The sequence below is a fragment of the Sciurus carolinensis genome, chromosome 2 (genome assembly GCF_902686445.1).
Source record: "Sciurus carolinensis chromosome 2, mSciCar1.2, whole genome shotgun sequence".
Classification (NCBI taxonomy): domain Eukaryota; kingdom Metazoa; phylum Chordata; class Mammalia; order Rodentia; family Sciuridae; genus Sciurus; species Sciurus carolinensis.
The window spans coordinates 4,497,418-4,518,265 of NC_062214.1; the positions used below are offsets into that span (position 1 = coordinate 4,497,418).

At 45.3% G+C, this 20,848-nt stretch overlaps 1 protein-coding gene across 1 annotated transcript in view; it reads right to left on the reverse strand.

Moving 5' to 3' along the window:
- Positions 1–20,848, reverse strand: part of Vapb (VAMP associated protein B and C) — a 43,479-nt gene that overhangs the window by 11,081 nt on the left and 11,550 nt on the right. Inside the window, exon 2 of the mRNA XM_047538765.1 lies at positions 10,509–10,661. Within this exon, the coding sequence (XP_047394721.1) occupies positions 10,509–10,661 (153 nt within the window). The remainder of the gene's footprint in view (positions 1–10,508; positions 10,662–20,848) is intronic.

A 20,848-nucleotide genomic window follows, 5' to 3' on the forward strand; every position in this document is an offset into this window, starting at 1 on the left:
GACCAGGACTCCAACCTGGCCCTGATTCCACAGTCTGACTCCCACACCTTAGTTCTCAAAGCATATTCCACAGACCCCAAGGGTTCTCCCACACTCCCAGTGACCCATGAGGCCAAAAAGATGGTCATAATAATACCAAGACTTCATATACCTCTTCTACCATGTTGTACTTGGCCTATGGTGCACACGCACGGTGGCTTGCCAGCAAAGCCCACGGCAATAGAAGCAAATGCTGCTCATGTTCGGTGTGCTATGAACCACCACGCACCCTCAGTTTTAAAGCAAGTCAGTTTCACTTAAAAATGTTTTTGATGAAGTAAGGAAAGTATTAATTTTACTGAATTTCAACTTTGAAAACACATCTTTTTAACTCTTCCCCTTTTTTCTGTGATGCTGGGAATCAAACCTAAGGCTTCATACATGCTAGATAAGTGCTCTACCACTGAAGAACCTCCCCAGTCCTCTCATTTAAATTTTGAGACAGGATCATGCTAAGATGCCCAAGTTGGCCTTGAATTTGTGATACTCCTGCCTGAGCCTCCCAAGTAACTAGGATCAAAATCAGGTACCACTGTGTTTGTCCTTTTTAGCCCTTTTTATGATGAAATGACACTTCTGCTGTCCCCCAAGTCTAAAGGCTACAGTGAGAAAAACCCAGGCAGCTATCTGGGTGGGAGCTGGACCTGGCGCTTTCCCATGGAACATCCTATGTGAAGGAACAATAACAGACAAACTGGTCATCCAAACCCGGTGCATGGCATACACTCTCCTGAAAATGAACTAAGTAAGCTTGCCACTTCAACAAGAACTTCCAGGTGTTGTTCCCAATGACAAAACTCAGGCTTTTGAGCAAAAATTATCATCATTAAAACTTAAATCTGCCACCAAGAGCTCCCAGTTCACCCAGTACTTAAAAGACTCTGTAAACCAGCTCAGTGATCGAGCACTTGAGCAGCATGTGCCCTGGGTTCCACCACCAGAGCTGCAGAAAAGATAAGACTCTGCTGATAAGATTGGGGGCAATAATGATGAATGTGATTTTTTTTTGATACTGCATAACAAATGATGTCAACATTTGGAAGATCTGTATAACCTAGCTACCAATATTTTTTCAAACAATCCACAAGTGATATTACAAAATCCATTCAAAGTGTAAGAGAGACCTATGCATTTCAGTGAAATAAAATTCAAAAAGTTAACAAACATGGCTTCAGATTCCACATCATAACAATAGCCTTTAAGAAAGTGCCACTTTCCCAGCAGTTCAAGAGGCTGAAGCAGGAGGATCCCAAGTTCAAAGCCAGCCTCAGCAACTTAGCAAGACCCTGTCTCAACACAAAAAATAAACAAAAATGAAGGGTTGGGTTGGGGATGTGGTTCAGAGGTTAAGTACTTCTGGGTTCAATTCCTAATACCAAAATTAAAAATAATAAAAGAAAGTGTTACTTGTCTCTCCCAAGTCCTTGTTTCCAAGATGACAAAAAAAAAAAAGGCTGGGGGTTGGGTGGGGGAATGGTCATGCCAGTAAGGACTACAGCCACACAGTCTGTTTGCTACATGAACTGTGAACTTCCCAGTGCGTGGTCATGGACTAGGCCATATATTTGAAAATAATTATTTTGTTAAAAATGTTACTGTCACGGGCTGGGCTTGTGGCTCAATGGTAAAGCGCTTGCCTAGCATGCGTGAGGCACTGGGTTTGATTCTTAGCACCACATATAAAAAAATAAATTAAATTAAATAAAGATCCATCAACAACTAATAAAGATATTTTTTTAAATGTTATTTTCAGCCAGGTACAGTGGAGCATGCCTATAAGAATCTCAGAGACTCAGGAGGCTGAGATAAGAGGATTGCAAGTTTGAGGCCAGTCTCAGCAACTTAGCAAGGCTGTCTGAAAATAAAAAATAAAAAGGGCTGGGATGTGGCTCAGTGGTTAAGTGCCCTGGGTTCAATCCCCAGCTCCAGAAAAAGAGAAAAGAAAAAGAAAAAGAAAGAAAAACAAGTTACTGTTGATCAGTAATTTTTAAATTTCTTAGTTTAATTTCTAAATACAGATACTAATACGAACCCAAACACAACAAGGCTGGATCTTCCAGAATGTCTACACCACGCTGCCTCACAGGCTCCTGGAAGAGGAAAGCCCAGCCGAGCGACTCACGTGAAGGCACCGGTGGCTCTGCAGCCCACTCCTGGGAGACAGCAGTTTGGTCCAAACCAAGTCTGGACACAGCCTCTCACGCAGGGGCCTGGGGGCCAAGCATGCATTGCCTTACAGATGTCACCTGCACACTCCAGGCTTTCTGTCCACCTGCCAGGTCACCATAGTATAGCTGGAAGAAACACTCAATGGGGCAGGCTTTCAACAAGGAGCGCCAAGGCACAGAGCAGGGGACTGGTGGTGGCCATCACCCTAGGGAGCCTTTTGGGGCCCTGAAGCAGCAGGTCCAACTAACTCCCCTTCTCAAGCACAGGCAGACACTGTGAGGTACAAACCTGATACCCAAATGCCCTGGCAAGGCTGGTGCGCTGAGAACAAGCACTGGACAGCCTGAGGGTGAACTTCTGAAAGCTCCAGGTGAAGGTGGGCACTCGGGCCCTCCATCGCATTGCAAGTGCAGAAGCTGTCTGCTGCCCACTGGCTCTCCTTTTCTTGAGGGCTCTCAAACCAGCAAGCCAGAGTGGCCACCCAGACAGTAGACAGTCTGCAGACGCTTGGCACCTCATCGTCCGTACGCTGCTTAAACATGGTACTAACTGGTCAGAAAGTTTGCATTCTCACTACTGTCATCTTATGTCAAACTCAATTTGCTATACCCTATTAGCCAAAACCTTATGAGACCATGACAGAATAAATGTCGTTAATCGTTTGTTCTTTCAGTTCCATACATGCAAATTGTGACAGAAATTATATACTTTTTTCCACGACAGGCTATAAAAGAGCTTCCCATTAACTTAATTTATTTCACTTGAATACCAGAGACACTGATGATGAAACCCTCTTAAATGAACCATCTATCCTACTTTTAAAATGTATCTGCTGATACTACATTAAAAGAAGCCTGTTACCAGGAGACAGCTGGAGGCTGGTCACTGCTTGCCCACAGGAACGCTTCGGGATACAATGTCTGCTGTATTACAGACTGCGAAGTGAGTTCCTGCTAAGAAAGGAACCTTGGGGTCATGAAACATTAGATCAGCAAAATCCACTTCCTACAAAAAAGAGGAAATCAGAATATATGCTGCTTAAACACATACTCCCTCAGAGAAACGACGACTTGATTATATGCAGCACAAAAGCAGCTTCCAGAACCCAAGCACATCAGGTCACTTCCACCTGCATCATGAGGGCAAGAGAGCAAGTGAACAAAAGCCCAGAGAGCACAATGACACACGCTTCCCTGCAAAACCGTACCGAGGACACGTCTCTCCATCTCCCACATGCCCAGCCAGCCGGCCCAGCCCACTGACTGCCTCTAGACTCCTTCTCCCCAGGGTTCCTCCAGCCTTCCCATTTCCTTCCCATCCAAGTGCTCTGAACACCCCATCAGCCCCAGAAATGTAATTTTTCCCCAACACTCTACTCACATCACATTAATTCCTCAGACGGAACCCTCCTGTAACAATACCTGTCTGCCAAGCAGAAAGCAATTAGCTCAAAGCTTCAAACCCTGCTCCCCAGATCTCTGCTATTTCCCAACAACAGGCCGCCCTTCAGGTCCGAAGCGTGCACACCAACTCCCTTATCCCTACACCTGGTGAGATTCTCCTGACATCCCAAAGTCCTCCTTACCATGTGGCCCTACCTGGCATGTCCCTGTCATGTTCCCGACCCTACTCACATCCCACTACATCACTAATAAAGCCCTACGAGGACAGATTCCCCAACTTTGGCATGTATTGGAATCACCTGCAGAACTTGCTAAAACACAAACTGCTAGACCCCACCTGCAGAATTTCTGAGTCAGCAGGGCTGGTCTGGCGGGGTGGCCCAAGGCCAGCCCCTGGAAAGTCCAACATGTACTGTTTCCTAAAGTCCCAGCCCCTGCTGAAAGCCCCACACCTGGGTCCTTGTTGTGGGTTCTGTAGTCACGAGGGGACTCCTGGGCTCCCTCGGACACGTTTTCTTGGCTGGTCTGGATGTTCTGACAGCTCAGGCTCAGGTGCTACCTGCATGTTTTCTCAGGGGCTCTGGATGCACCTTTTCCCTTTCCCACATTCAAAGTACTCCTGAGTCACACTCCCTCTAGAAATCTTCTGGGGCAGCTCAGAGAGGAAACCTCCCTGCTCTTACCCCAGCTGGCTTCTCTTCTGTCCTCTTTCCAAAGCCACTCTCCTCGGCCACACAGAGCTGTGGCCTTCTTGTTCCTGTCTCCTCTCTCTGGGCCCCTCACTCACAGGCCTGCATATCAATAGCCCACCGTACCAAACCGCATTTTGGGTGTTATAATGAAGTCACGGCTCTTCTCTTGAAACTAATGAAAGACAAACACCAAGTGGAGCTCCCAATCAGCTGAAGACCAGTGTTACACAGTGAGGTGACACAACTCTAGCCCAAGCAAAGATGCTTGACATTTTAGTTAGATCATGAACCCTTACACAAGATAGTTTATTATTCCTCTTAGGGTTCCCAAAATGTTGAAATCCTGGCTTCATTCCAGTCCCCTGCCTATTCAGGAACCCAAGCATGGAACTATGAGTCAAGCCATTAATAATTAATTTTACCTACTTAGAATAAGTTCACACTGAATTGTCTTGTGTTCTCTATAGGATTTTCCAGTTTGTGAAGTCTGTCTTAAATGTAAGCTCCTCAAAGTCTGATTCATTTACTTGTGCATTCATCACTACAGATGCCCTCACCCCTTGCCCAGGATCAACAGAGGATGAGGCAGACTCTATACAGACACTGGCAAAACGATGCGGCTCACTTCCTCCTTTTTATGAATACCCTTCTTAAAGTAAACCTTCTCCAACACACGTCCCCATGGCCTAACAACGGAGTACAACCTGGCCTCCTCCTGGCGACTCTTCTGTTGTCACTACGCACCCTCACTGCACACTACCTTAATAGACTTAGGAGCCATGTCTCTTGGGACTGACCAGCGGAGCTGTGAGCAGTGTGCTGTGGAGGCTTAGGCACCTCCAGATGCCTTCTGAGCTTGCCACCGGGGCTCTCTGGATGCTCTCAGGAGGTCCCTCCCCGCCTGCTCCAGACTGCCTCAGCTGCCTTTCAATGCATTCCTTTCCCTTCCTTCCATGATGAACTGGGAACTGCACAGGGGCAGCAATGGGTCCAAGTAAGAGTCCACAGGACAAGACTTGAGGCTGAGGCTCAAGGGCACCAGCCTGGGAGGACCTGATCAAAGTGTCACTCCTGACTACTCGCGATTCCACAGAGTCTGTACTTTTCAGCCACCTTGGGACTGAAGGTCCCTTCAACTAAAGGAGTGCCCTCATGCCTCATGACCATGGTCTTTTAAAGTATGAAGGATAAGCTGTGTCACAGCCATTAACGAAGCCTAAACATTACAGTAAACTTTGAAAATCTCTCTCTCTCTCTCTCTCTCTCTCTCTCTCTCTCTCTCTCTCTCTCTCTCTCTCTCTTTTTTTCTGGTATCAGGGACTGAATCTAGGGACGCTTTACCAATTAGCTACATCCCTGGCCTTTTTTATTTTATTCTTTTAATTTTGAGACAGGGTCTCGCTAAGTTGCTGAGGCCGGCTTTGAACTTGCAATCCTCCTGCTTCAGCCTCCCAAATTGCTGGGATTACAGGTATGCACCCAGCTAAACTTTGAGAATCTTTAAAAGCACCAATTAAGCTGAATTTTTGTTGGCAATTTTCTTTCTTTTTTTAAAGTCAGGATCTAATCTGGAAAAAAAGATTAAAGACATCTTTTAAGTCTGAATGTGAGTTGTTCCTATCTGAGAATAATAAGCCTGGTTCATGAAAACCATTTATAAAAAGGTTGTGCTTATCAGACGTCCAAAGAACACGCTCAAACAAGAAGAATGTGCTGTGAGGAAGCCCAGCCCAGCAGCTCCGCAGTCCACACCAGGTGGCTAAGTGCTGCACCTCTTTGTCTGCAGACTCACACTTTTACTATGGCACTAATCACTTGAAAGCTGCGACCCACTGCTGGCTGGTCCAGGGCCACCAAACATCTACGTTAAACTGAGTCAGCAGAATCTTAAAAGGACTATTTATTAATTGCAGTAGTACCCAATTACATTAATTAACCAATGTTTCCACCCAAGAAGAGTTGCTGACAGACATTCTCTTTGCAGGATTTATTGGAAGAACTTTCTGCTTTAAATGTGATTGAGAAGAGTGCTGAAAAGGCTGATGGCCATACGTCAGGAATGAACACTGCTCTTAGTTCTTTGGACTCTCACCGAAAACACAGATCCTGACACTGGGAGATTTGTGTTTGTCTGTCTTTGATACACTTTCAATTCCCAGGGTACACTTAGCAGAGTGTATCTGCACCTAAATATTGGTATCTTTAATGCCTCTTCTCAGTGCCCCCCTACATACAGATATTTTGCATTTCTAATTTGCTTGGTACTCAGGCAAGCAATGTGCATAATTGAACTGCAAATGGAAGCGTGCTTGCTACTTTAGTGAAATTAGAATTCAGTGAAGGTTATAAAAATATTAAACTTACTATCATATTACAGGAAGCATAAGCATTTGTGATGGGCCCATGATTTTACCACTTCACCTGCTGTACCCGCTGGCAAACATGGTTTGGAATATTAATGGAAACCCCCCTCATTATTAAACTGCAGTATTAAAAAAGAAAATCCACTAACAGCTTACCACAAAGTCATCTTCAGAAATTATCTACCTTAAAAATATTTTCCCATCATACAGTTCAGGAAACAGACTTAATTTTGAAAAGCTAGAACAAACAGGGAGACCCCCCACTGCCTCATACAATTCATTAATTCAAAAAGTCCTATTTTCCCTGTGGCTGAAGTCTTGGGGGGAGTTCAATCTCCTCTCCTGCAACCTCCATTTGAGGGTGCCTATTTTGCTGAGGTCCAGATCTGAATGATTCAAAGCCAGCTCCAGTGGACAATGCATGTCTACCAACCATGGCGCTCTGGGCCGGTCACCACAGCGGAGAGCACCTGCACCCCTCACCTGCTGCTGCCTCACACCCAGCACTGATCCCAGAGGGGCTACTGGAGGAAGGGGACAAGGACAGAGAGAAGAGCGCAACCTACAGGCCCAAGCACTAGGCACATCTCTTGGGAGGTCCACAAAAGAAGGGCAGGTCCCACCTCGGTTCGACTGTCACTCTACCACCTGTGCTTATTAAAAGGGAGATTTTTTTAAGGACCCAGTAAGTGATTTGCCATGTACTGAAGAAAATACCATGATATGTCAGAGCCTGAACTTTTTAAAAGCATAATATAAGGTCCCTGGGTATCTGAAAGGAAAGAAGAGCTTCGGAGAGCACAAGAGCACAGCTGAGGGACCCCTGCTCTGCCTGTCACAAGCACATCTGTGTGCCCTCAAAAAGCCCCAGCCTCTCTGGCCAGGTCCCTCCCTGGGCGGGCATCATCACCACCATCCTCCCCGCTTCTCCTCACCTTCCTCCTTTCCTCCCTTCCCTCCCTCCTTCTTTCTTCAAAAGAATGATTTACAGCCCTCCCTAATAGCTACCACACCCCAAGGGCTTTCAGAAATGGGAGAAATGCACTAGTCATGTCCTTTTCAGGCATGCTGTGACATTCTGTGTGGTAAGCAGGGCAATGCTGGCAGTATTTTAAGTTGATTTGATAAGAACCTTTTATAAATTATATTTGAAATTTTACTAGTGGCTTTTTATTACAAAACAAATGCATATTACAGACAGAAGAAAAAATATTAATTTATTCTGAACATTAAGGCACATAAATAAATAAATAAAATGGGGTTCAAAAAGGCAATTCAAATATCATTCAATCCATCTGACAGTCTTTGTCAAAGCTGGGGGGAGAACTCTGCGATTCCACTCAGACACCATGCTTCTTCCATTTAATGCAGTTATCTGTAATTCCCCGGTAAGTAGACTCTACTCTCCATGTCATGATAAGAATACCCAGAGCCCATGGGGACTAACAAGCTGGGCATGGGTCAGCTGACTGCTGAAGAGCAGAGCTGAGCGTCCTGCTCAGCACCGAGAGCACTGAGCACAGTGAGCTAAGCCACACTTGGCCGTGCATGCCCAGGGGAGGAGGGAAGACTGACCATTGTGTAATAATTATACTGCCTGTCCACTGTTGCCTCCTTCTCCTGGGAACGTTCCCTCTCCCAAAGGAACCTGGGAACTCTGACACAAGCGTCAGGAAGTAGCTGCACTTCAAGCAGACCCATGGACAAGAACAGTGCTTTTTATCCTGAGGTAGGCATGTCCAATAAATGACTGGAGGCCTGCAGCACCTGAAGCTGCAGCTCATGGGGCCAGCCTTCTCCCCACGTTGTGAGGTTGCCTTGGAAATGCAATAACTCTGGCTCAACTCAGGTTACCTTCAACACTGAAGTAAATATCAAATAAAAACAGAGGAACCTTTTCTCACCTGCAAATATACCTTGGCCTCAGCTGGGGGAGGCCTGCACACACACAGGCGCTTCATTATACAACTGCTTTCTTCCTGGAAATACAATCCACTTCAGACTCATTTGAAAGTGTGGCCACCCCTAACTCTGGTGAGGCAGCACAGTGCCGCGGAAAGAGCCCTGGACCAGGAGCCAAGACCCTTGCTTCAAACAACAGCTTTGCCCCTCACCAGCCCAGGACTCCAGATGACCACCTCTGTGCACTGAACCCAACTTTCTCATTCATAAAGAGAAGGCCACAACCACAGAATCTTGGCCTTCCTGAAGTAGTGAATGATAAATTAAAATAAATGCTCAAAGGGTGTTATTACTTTTTACAAATTCCTCTGATAGGGAGAGATGGATATTTCTGAAGACGATACACACATATATTTATATTTATACAAAAAAAAAAAAACACCTACACTGTACACTATCCACTGAGATAAGTCTATGCAGAAAACTATACTGCTTCTCCTATCTTTACTTTGGAAATTTGCAATTTTCGTCTACAGACCACCTTGCTTAAATTCATTATGCACAAGAAAATCGAGTTGGGGGAAATGTTTAAAAGAAGAAAAAAAGACTTCTGTTGGCCTTGATTTCAACAGAAAAACCTGAGCCACACAGATGCAGGGGACCCAGAGATGCCAACCCCCACGATGCTCCCGTTCTCTAGCACATTGTGGTTCAGAGCAGGCCACACCTTGGCTCTATCTATCACTTGCCAGCCTCGTAAACCCACGACCACGAATCTCCTCCTTGGTAAAATGGTGGTAATAGAGTCCCCCCTCGGGTAAGAGAGATGACACGAGATAGAATACATGCGAGTCCAGTACAGAGGGCCTCAACTAACGCTGGCTTCCATTATCCTGATTACCTCTGGACAAGACCCTGCTTCCAGAGTCCAGAGCGGGTCTGGCAGGCTCAAGAGAAGCCCACGGGAAGCTGTGTGGGGTGCTGTCAGGACAGACACCAGTGGATGCAGGGAATAGAGTTTGCAGAAACGATCAGATAATGAAACACCTTATATCTTTCCAAAGAGGTGAATCATTTTCTTTTAGGTGTCAAATGAATAGCCAAATGTATCACAATCAAATCTATCATGGAAAAAGCCAGACAGGTACTTGCGTCAAATCAATGGTAGCTTCTAATGATGCAGAAACCTCTGTGACTGAGTCACCTGGTATTTAGAAGATAAACACACACTCCCCCATAGCTCCCACTTGGCTCCAGAAGTTCTAATGAGCTAAAAGTTTATTCCATTTCTAAAGGAGATCTGAGCCATCACCTACACCTCTTTAATTCTGAAATCCAATTCTCAATCTGGGGACTTTACCAGCATCTTTTCAAAAGCTGGACTTGGGAAAATATATGTGCTCTCAGACAGAACTGAGGAAAGCCCATCAGACATGCTCAAAACTTATACCCTTGAACATATTCCAGTTTCTTCGGCCCTCATCTCCCTTAGCTTTTCACAATCAGTAAAGTGCAGTTACCAATCATTGGAAATGACATGGACTTAATGTCAGAAATCATTTAGCTTAAATAAGAAAATAACTCCATTTAGCTTTCTCCCACAAAGTAAAATTAAGTTTGTTTAGCCCTTTTTTATTTATTGCCAAAGGGTAGATTTAATTTCAAGGCAGTGAAAGCCAAACTCATTCTGAAGTCAAGTCTAAAGTTGCCACTTTAATTTTGCTCTAACTATTGAGGCGCAAAGGCTGCAAGCATTAAAACAAAGAGGAATTAATTATGGAAAAACAAAAGGTGATGGGGCCCACCATGCTCTTCAATCAGGCAGGGGGCTGGGGAAGGTGGAGCACAGCCCATCCTCCCACAATGCCATCCCAGGAACCCACGCTCCAAGAAAGACCACTGGCTCCAGGGTCTTGTGGGCCACCAGCCTTGGGACTTACCCGATACATTGACTGAGGCCCCGGCATCAATGATCCCGCTGTTGGGCCGCACGCAGTACCTACGAGGTGCAGTGGTCTTCACCTTGAAGCACACGTTTCGGTCTGTCGGGTTGCCAAGCTTTAAGTTGGTGGTGACAACATCAGTGAAGGGACCTGTGGAATAAGACAGACACTGACTGGGAAGCCTGTGAGCCAAGGGCATCCACAAGACTCACTCACGGCAGGGCAGGAGGGAACACATTTAAAGGAGGACCCGAGATGCAAAAGCATGTCCAAGGTGGAGAGCCCGCGAGGTGGCAGAGCCCCAGCAGCTGGTCCATTGCACCCTCACGATGGCACCAGTGCTGTAACACCCGCGTCTCTTGAGCGTGACGACTGCTGCTCTCGCTCAGGACGGCAAGCTGCTGTCCAGTTTCACCCTGGTCAGTGGGTAGGCGGGGGGAAATGTGATGGCCTGATGCAAGGTACATTTCACCTGCGCTAACGTGCATTCCTCAGTAACAAGATGAACCCGGAAAGGCAGTGTGTCAAGGTGTGCCTTGGCTCCCAGAGGTCCTCAGGAGACTTCTGAGCAACAGACACAAGGCAGGCTTTGGGGTGGACGTCCATCAGAAGCCCCCAACAATCTAGCACTGTTGCCAGAAAAGTGCCAACACCTTGGGCTCACCGGGAAGTTCCGAGCCCTGCTGGGCAGCCCGCACCTGAAACATCGCACTTGGTTTTAACTACCCGGGGACTGGAAGAATGAAGCAGAGCTCCATGCCCTGAGGATATTTTTATTACTATTATTTATTCATTTCCTACTTTATTAGTTTAATTAAAAAACTAAAATATGCTTCTTAAAACAAACCAAACAATAAGATGTGTATAAACAGGAATTAATAAGCACTCCTCCATCCCCTGAGGTAACTGATACACCACCTGGGAGATCTCGCCACATCAGCCGTGCTCACGCAGCACACAAGCCACACCCGAGCGCAGTGGGGAGCAGCGAGCCTGAGACCGCGCGGTCGCAGCACTCGGAAGTCTGCTGGTTCTCACTCATCATTCTACAGTGGATATCTGACCACAGGGCTTACCAAGGAGTCAGGTGGGAGTGCTGACTCCAGGAACTCTAGTTCCCATCCAGCTCATGCTGGGAACACGAGTCCCGCCGTTACATTCACAAGAACGCAGGGCATGCGGGTGGAGAGAGCATGTGCCCCTGTGATCACCAAGCTCCTCTGTCCCCCAGTTGAGAAGACCCAACAAAGACATTCACATTTGTACTTAGAAAACTTTTCAGCGAGGTTCTAAGCTCTTAAGAACAAGGGTTATACTTGACCCATCTCTGTGTCCCCAGCACTGTGCCCAGCATCAAGGGGAAATTTTGAGATAGATATGAATGGGTAGAGAGATGCACAGATGGAGGCAGGGAGGGAGGGAGAGTGGATGGATGAATGGATGAATGGCAAGATAGATACATGGACAGACAGAAGGACGAAGAATAAGAGTTTTTTGTTTTTTGTTTTTTTTTTCACCAAGAAGGAAACTACCCGTGGATTATCTCTAGCAAAATTAAAATCTCAGGCTGGCTTCCTCTACAGGAGCTCATAGTATTAAAAATTTATATGATATGGGCTTAAATACAAATTAAGAAATCAATAATGGTGAACAGGAAGAAGGGAAAAGGGACGCAAATCCAACATCAAACTACAGACAGTTCTGCTATAAGAAAACATAAATTTGTTCAAATGTGATTGATGAGCATATTATGGGGACAATCTGAGCATAAAATGATTTTCACATTTGCTTATGCATGATTTTTTTCTTCAAGAAACCCTAGGTGAACACAGAAAACTGCACCCAAACCTAGCTGCACAAAAATCCACTAGGCACACACCTACACACATCTCAGTCACCTTTATTCAGATGACCTCCATCCACCCATGGGGTACTAGACACACAGGTCCCTGCAGGTGTTACAACTTTCCCTCTTGGCTCCAGATGGCCATCCTTCCTCCATGTCACAATAATGGCCATGTGCACTGGTGAACTCCGGGTCTCTTCTAGCAAAGGAGCTGTATCTACTGCTCCCATCGGGCCCTCTGTGTGTACGTCAACACAGTCCTGGGTGTCCTATGCCTAGCCTCCTTCTCCTGCTAGCCCTGTGGTTTCTGCTGCACTGCTGTGTACAGTGTGGTGATCTGATGAATATGTATGACGAATTACAACAGATCGACCGTACTATTGGATCATCTATGTTGGAATTACTTATACTAAAAGTCATTCTCATTCTGTGGGCAACATCACCTTCAAGAACTAAATACCCTGGAAGAATTTCTCTCCTTGTTTACCTCTCCATCTGCTTGATTTGCCTCTGGCCCTCCAGACTCAGCTGCAAGTCATGGGAGAAGGCTTCCTAAAGGGTCAGGAGGTGTAGCTATATCCAATGTGGGGGAAAGTCTTCAGTATTTCATCTTAGCCACCAAGTCCATCACAAATAACCCTCCCTCTACACGCTAAGTCAGTTCCCCACTGGCACACAGGAGGGCAGGTACCTTGTGGCCTAAGGGCTTTTCAGCTACAGTGAGTGAGAGCCAGATGCTGACCATGCTACACTCTTGTAGCAAGCTCTTGGCAACCATGGAGAAACAGGACACCTGGTGCTGAGACAGTGTCCGGGGGATTATGGAGGCAGCAGCTCTCTGGGCCTCTACCCTATTTTACCCTCCAGTGCATTCGGTCTGACCTACAAGGGAGATGGAGAAAGTCTGATCCCCCACCAAGTCTCTGCTTAAGGTGGTGATCACTTCAGCAAGCACAGGCTAAAAAAAGAATAGCTGAACACAGCTCTGGCTCTCCAGGGCACAGAAAGCTACAAGGCATGCAAACCTACAGGGGCTCAAACCAACTGCCACAGAAGAATATTCGCTACTCCTCATGTGAGAAACCATAGTCCAACCCCACACCGCAGAGCCCTAGCTCAGGCAGACCCACAGTGCTGGGGGAGACAACAGCACGCCTACACGAGGTGATGCCCGCAGAGGACGCATGTTCAGATGTGATGCAGGGGAAAGGAGTTCATTGCAGCCTGTGACCCACACTGTGAGGCCTCAAAGCTTAGACAAGTCTGCTTCAAGGACACGGAGGCACCTTTAGTTGGAAGGCCAAGACCCACACAGACTTGCTCTGTGGTGGAAGTTGGGAGGTGTGCGAGTCTCTAGTGTTTCTAGTGTCCCTCCTCTACTCCTGCAGGTGGCCAGGCAGGAGGCCTGGACTTAGGTGTTTGATCACCCCTCACACCAGCCTCCTCCAGGTCCTCTACAGCAAGAAACCAAATTCAACTGCAAACACTAAGCTGTCTGCAGGAATTTCTCCAGATCGCTCTATTACATAGCAATCTAAATGGTATTTTACCTTATATAAATCACACAAAAGGTAGTGTAAATTATTAAAAGAAAAGCAATATTTGTAATAATAAGCAGGATAAAATAAACAACCCACACCTCCACCTTAACACTCAATCCTGGGAGTTCTTGGGCTTTCACAAGCATTTATTTGTAAAAATCCAGAGGGAGCTATACTGAAAATACGCACAGCAGAACATCACTGTGAAGCAGCACAGTCCCGTGGGTAGAAATAAGAAATGTTTACCCATCTAGGCCTTCTCTACCCACTCTGGGCAATTTACTCTAAGAATTTTATTGAAAATAAATTCTATTCAATTTGAGTAATTACAGGAGATAAACCATGTTAGTGGGCTCCTTTCCCCTGTATTAATGAATCAGAACACAAAAAAACTCAATAAAAATGATGTAAAGGCTTATGAACATCATTCAGATTTTTACTAGTCACTTTCATTTCATAAAACTGCCATTTCCATTAAGGCATTATGTAAAAAATGGGATGTTACTATACAAACATGCATATTTATCACCAATGAATTTAAACATTGCTTATAAAGTACAAAGTCAATTTCACAAATGAAATCTCCTCCAAAAGTTAAAATTTCTTTTAAGAGATGAAAAAAATGATTTGTCTCCAGTACCACAATACATACTTTTTTAAAAATGTTTTTAGATGTAGATGGACACAATACCTTTATCTTGTTTATTTACTTTTATGTGGTGCCAAGGATCGAATCCAGTGCCTCACAGTGCTAGGCAAGTGCTCACCACTGAGCCACAGCCCAGGTCCAACACCTACTTTTAATCATTCTTCCTTCTAATCTTCTACTACTTATTTCAGATAATGTCTATGCAAAACTAGAAATTAAGTATCTAAAATATGAAATGGAAGGTAAATAAATAAAGCAACATGCATTTAGGAGACATTAGGAACATTCCTTCAAACTTTATTCTTTGGGCTGGGGTTGTGGCTCAGTGGTAGAGCACTTGCCTAGCATGTGTGAGGTGAGGTACTGGGTTTGATTCTCAGCACTGCATATAAAAAAATGAAAAAAATAAAGGTCTATCAAAATCTAAAAAATATTTTTTTAAAAAACTTTATTCTTCTAACAATTTGAAGTGTTCTTTATGCCCCATATTATGTGTTCACTTATGAAAATTTATATAAGGTTGAAAAAGATGCTCCTGAAACAGCATTAACTGGTGGAATCTGAGCTCTTGGACATACATACTCTAGTGTCAGATAAAGCAAAACACAGCATGAACTGCAGCACCCCTCCCCCAGGCCCTACTGAAAGGAAGACACGGGAAGCTGGTCTCCCTGAGGAATTTTTTTTTCTTTTTCTTTTTTTTAAATATACATATATGTATATATATATAGAGAGAGAGAGAGAGAGATTTTTTTAGTTGTTGATGGATCTTTTCATTTACTTACATGCAGTGCTGAGAATCTAACCCAGTGCCTCACACATGCTAGGCAAGCACTCTGCCACTGAGCCACACCCCCAGCCTTCCCCTAGAAATTTTAACCCACGTGCCACTCTGATAGTGCAGCAGGCTGCTGATGTGTGGAGTGGAGGCTTATGGAACTCTACTTTCTCTTGCATTTGCTGTGAAATCAAGAACTACTCTAGAAAACAGTCAATACTTTTCAAAAATTAGAAGGGGAAAAAGGATTTGGCCTTTCATATTAATTCACTTTTGGTAGTACCCCCAAATATTTCTGATATTAAGTATTATTGAGATTTTGAAAAATACATATGTACACAAGTGTGTGGGTGTGTGTGAATGCATAGACCAACAAGAAGGAAAGAAGATGCTCTGTCTGCACAGAGATGGTTTCTCTCCCTTCTCTGGAGCTGATGAAATGCTGGTGTTATCAATACATAACCGTCCTTTGCAACTGATCTCCTGATATAACTACAATATTTGAAACTTGCACTATGTGTGTTACCAAGTAAGTTACATGTCAATTTGATATATAATCTATCAGGTCTCAGTTTTCCAGATATAAGCTTAAAGTTATTAGCTTCAAAGCAGCTTTTTCCATTCTGCATAAAAAGGGCTATATTATTTTACATTCTTGCAAACACAATTTCTCTCCTTTTCACAACCCCTCCAAAAAACAAGCTACCATATTTCACTCTAGAAAGACTACCTTCTGGAAAGATAGTAAGCTGTCTCCAGAAGACTGTGACCTTGGTGGATTTTGCTAGGACAAGAGAAAGGTGCTGGAGGCTCCAAAGAAATGGTTGTGTGCACGGGGTGCAGGGGTGCAGGAGCGCAGGAGACACAGGCCCTCAAGCAGGCCTTGCTCAGCTCATGGACACCTTCGCACTCACCCTTTGGGAGGCTCTTTTCATGAAATGTGTTCTACGCTTTCTGCTTTCCCCACTCACCGCAGTGTCCCAGTGCTCACCTTTTTTCTTCTCTTGCCCCTTCAGGAATAGCAACTCTGAACACAACCTTTCCATCTCTCTTGTTCAGGAGGATCATAAGTACCTGGAACCTTTCTGGACACAGAACAGATATTCAACATGTCTGCGGAGGAAGGGACGGCCAGGCTGTGCTTGACTGCTACCCAAGGCCACATTCTCAGGCAGACACTCACTGCCTGCACACCCAGGTCCAGGTGAACACACACTGAGCTTCCTGACTCTCACGCTCCAGTATCACTGCCCATGTCCTTCTGCAGAGGACAGATTCTGTGCTCCTTTCCTGACTGCAACCCAGAACAGGCAACACATGTAGCAGGGGCTCCACAGCACGGGCTGCATTAATGTCAGGCTTCCTCATGGGCTCCTCTTCTCTGATGCTGTTGCTTGTCCTGCAAGCATGCCTGCCTCCCTACACTCCAACCCCCAGTAGTGCCCAGTCTGTGCTGTTCACATACAGGCTGAAGGCATTAAAAATATTCATTTGTATCTATAATGCTTTCATGTAAGTATTCAATATCTTCATAAGTTGCTCTCTTTCTAAAAAATGATATAAAGGTATCGGAGTAACAGATGTTCATAGAGGGTGAACTATGGAGTTTAAGAGTAAGGCCACCAGCAGGGCATGGTGGCATATGACTGTAATCTCAGCTACTTAGGAGGCTGAGGCAGGAGAAATTCAGTTCGAAGCCAGCCTAGGCAGCTTAGTGAGACCCCATTTCAAAAAAAAAAAAAAAAAAAAAAAAGAAAAAGTACACTGGAGAAGTTGGGGTTTTAAGAAAATCGATTTTCTTGTTTGGTTAGCTCACACATTAAATCAATGCTTGGAGACAAAAATAAAGCTTTGTAACCAATGTGGTCCTAATGGCACACACTGTATTCCAATATTTCAGCAGAAAGTCAAATTACACAGCTCTTATTTTGAAACAACCATACATAAAGAACCCTAAGAGACACAAAATTTCTTGAAGAAATCTAAGGATGGGAAGCACCCTCCTTTATATCTTTATGAGACATCAGGTTGCTGGGAAACCTAATCCGAATATCCCAGCAAGAAAAATCAACACCAAGAAGTCTCAGTGATGATACCACTGCCCTCCGAGGTCCTGGAAGAGACCTGTCCTGCTGCACAGTTCCCTAGTGTCCTAGCTCCCTCTGAGCAGAAATAAAACTCGGCCTGCCACCACCTGCACAGGGGGAACTAGACTGCAAGGCACTACTGTGGTGAGAAAACTCAACAGAGAGAACCACAGAAGGACTAAGAGCAAACTCAGGAAGCTACCTGAAAGACATGATGCGAGCCAGGAGGAACAGCCTGAGAAATAAAGGTATCTGCAGCTCATACAACAGATAAGTAGCACTATTCCAAATATATAAAGAGCTCTTACCTAACATGCTAAATTCTTCTGAAGGAACACCACACGACAGGGCAGAAGAATGAGTGAGATCCATATTTCAACAACAGATGGGTCTCCAAGGTATGTGAAGCGATACACACACCGCGACACTTGATTAGGGAAATGGTTCCCGCCACACTCCTCTGGGATCAAGGACAAGCAGGGAGTGTGCATGGGCAGATATGAGGCACAGGCAATCTTTAAATTATTCAGGAAGCTTTACTTGTTTCATTAAAGAAAGATTTTAAATAAGGCAAGCACCTTATTAACTTTCAGTTACTCTGTATTTGGGCATTTATCACAATCTGCACACTTCTGTACACAGGTGTCCTGCAGTTCACGTGAGGCCCTGACGATGCTTTTCTGAAGTCTTCTTCTTACCCAGACTACCCTGCATATACACAAAGGCATTCAGACCTTGGACTGCTGAAAACCAGTAAGCCCACAATGACAGTCATTTTCATGTAATCTGTAAAAATGAAGGTTATCATTTGAAACATTTTCAGCGAAGCAGTGGTCTCATTAACTCAAGACAAACCCACACCCACAATTTAGGCGAAAGCTGTTTTATGAACTAAGAAGTCTAGAAGACTTCACTCATCTGAGGTTGAGTATGCAGTTCTTTAATATGCTAGGTTTTCCTAAACAGAAAGATAACTACGCACATCCCGTAAGAGCAGATGCTGCAAACACCCTGTGTCTGGCACTAAGATCACAGTGCACAGCTGAAGACTTTTCACAGGTGAGTTTCAGAGAGCAACTCCAAAAGGATCTGAACTTAATAAACAATTTCTTCAATACACAATCTTTACCCCATTGACTGTAAATTTTCTGTATCTAAAAGACAAAAATTTGTGATTATAGTGATCACAAAAATAAAGACATTTTCTTTTTATTTTTGTTAATTTGTTTCTTTTTATTAATGTTCTCCTTCAAATAAAATTCTACCAAAATACAGGAGTAGCAAATATGGTTTATTGCTGACATAAAGAAGGAAGCATGGAGACAGACATCTGCCCAAGGTAAAGACAGAAGTGATAAACACAACAAAGGACCCCATTAACTGTGACAGAGGTACATGCTAACACCCAGGCAAGCGCACACAGTCAGCCTCTCCAGAGCACGCCCTCTCAGGGGCAGCAGGAGCAGGAGACCCCGCGACCAAGTCAGACAGCCCGACTCACAGCCGAGACACAGACATGCTAGCATTCTGCACCTCTCTAGTCCATCTGGAATTTTCAATTTGTGAACAATGAGAGAAGCAGCAGCATGTGGTTTGTCGTTAGTGCGTAATCTGGTCTGGTTTCCTTCTCGATACAGAACCTAGGTGGCTACACAAGTGAAAAGAGATTATCAACCAGGGCGGCAGCTTCTCAAACAAATTCAACAAGAGGCCAGGGGGAACGGCTGCGAGACCTGGATGAGAAATATTGTCGATTTTCCCCTTTCTCTGTCTTTGGAAATTATGCTCGTTCTTCAAAGTTTTGCTCAAATGCCTTCCATTTTGAAAAGGCTTACCTAACCTCTCCAGTTGGAAGAAATTATTCTTTCCTCGTCTACATTCCAATATAGATGATGGTTTCCACACTGGTGTCTGCAGCCTGTCTGCTCCCGAGTTCCATGTTTCAGTTGCCCACTGCCCATCTCTCCCTACACATGTCCTCAGCACCTCACTCTTTGGTGCCATGCAGCAGGTGGAGTCCTACTCTCCTCTCCATACTCACTGACTCTCAGTTTAGTACAGGAAACTGACATTCACCAGCAGTGGGGTCCAAAGCAGTTACCCTACCACCCTCTGCCACTGAACCAAAAGCAGTCCTGTGTGCGCCCCCTTCAAGAAGCTTGGAATGGGAGTGAGCCCAACACGTTCTTCCCACTACCCCACCCCGTGCACACCACAGTCTCCCCTGCACTCAGCCTGGGTCACTGCCATGGCCACTGTCTCCACACATGAACAGCTCAGATCTCCCCACACCAGCCATGGCTTTTTAAAATGACTCCTGCTCAGAATCCTCCACATCTCCCCATGATACAACATATTCCAAAGTCCCTCTGGTGGCCTGCCTGCCAGCAAGGCTCCCGCCCTCTGGTAGAGCCCATCTCCTAGTGTGCCCTTCCGTCACTCCAGGGAAGGCAGTGACCATACTGCCCCCTGAACACACCCGTCTCATCACCATCTGGGGGCGGGCCCTGAACTTGCACTTGCCCTTCCCTGGGTCTGCAAAGCTCTTCTCCCAAATATCTGCATGGCTGTATTTTATTTTTTTATACCTTTATTTATTTATGTTTATGTGTTGCTGAAGATGGAACCCAGTGCCTCACACTGCTGCAAGTGCTCCACCATTGAGCCACAGCTCCAGTCCCTTGTTCAAGTATTTTATACAGGTCTTTGTCTCAGTTCCAATTGCACCTTCTCAGGGAAGTGGCTTCCCCAGTTACCCATTTAAAACAGAGCCCCGGATCACAGATGAGGCTCAGTAACAGAGTGCTTGCCCAGCATGCACCAGGCGCTGCGTGCCACCCCTACAGCACAAAAGATAAAAATAAAAGACAGAACTCACCCCCAAATCCCTTTATCCTGCTTTTTTCATTTAGCACCTACCACTACCTAATAGCACATGATCTACATTTTTTCTATTTTCACTTGACATATCTTCTCCACCAGAAGATGAGCTCCTTAAAAACAAAGTTTGCTCTGTGTTTTCACCTCAACCCCTCAAGTATCCGTAGCAATGTGCAATGCTGCAGGCGCTCTCCAGGAGCCGTGAAGGCTCCCAGGCGGGAGGCAGCAGGGCAGGCCACTCCTGCCACATACTGGGAAGCTGGTGTCACACTCCCAGGGCCACACCAGGGCCACCCCGAGCTAAGAAGAGCAGGCGCTCTGGGACTGCACCTGAAATGATGCATCTTTACAAATCAAATGTGACATCAGCCAACACTTAATAGTTCCAGACCTACTCTAAGTGCTTTACATGTGCTAATGTATTTTATACTCCTTAACACACCCCAGAGTGAAGGCACAGAGAGGTCGAACACTTATCAAGGTCACATGACTTTCAGGGGGCAGATCTAGGATCACACCCAAGCAGTCTGCCCCAGAGGTAACTCTGGGCTGCTGA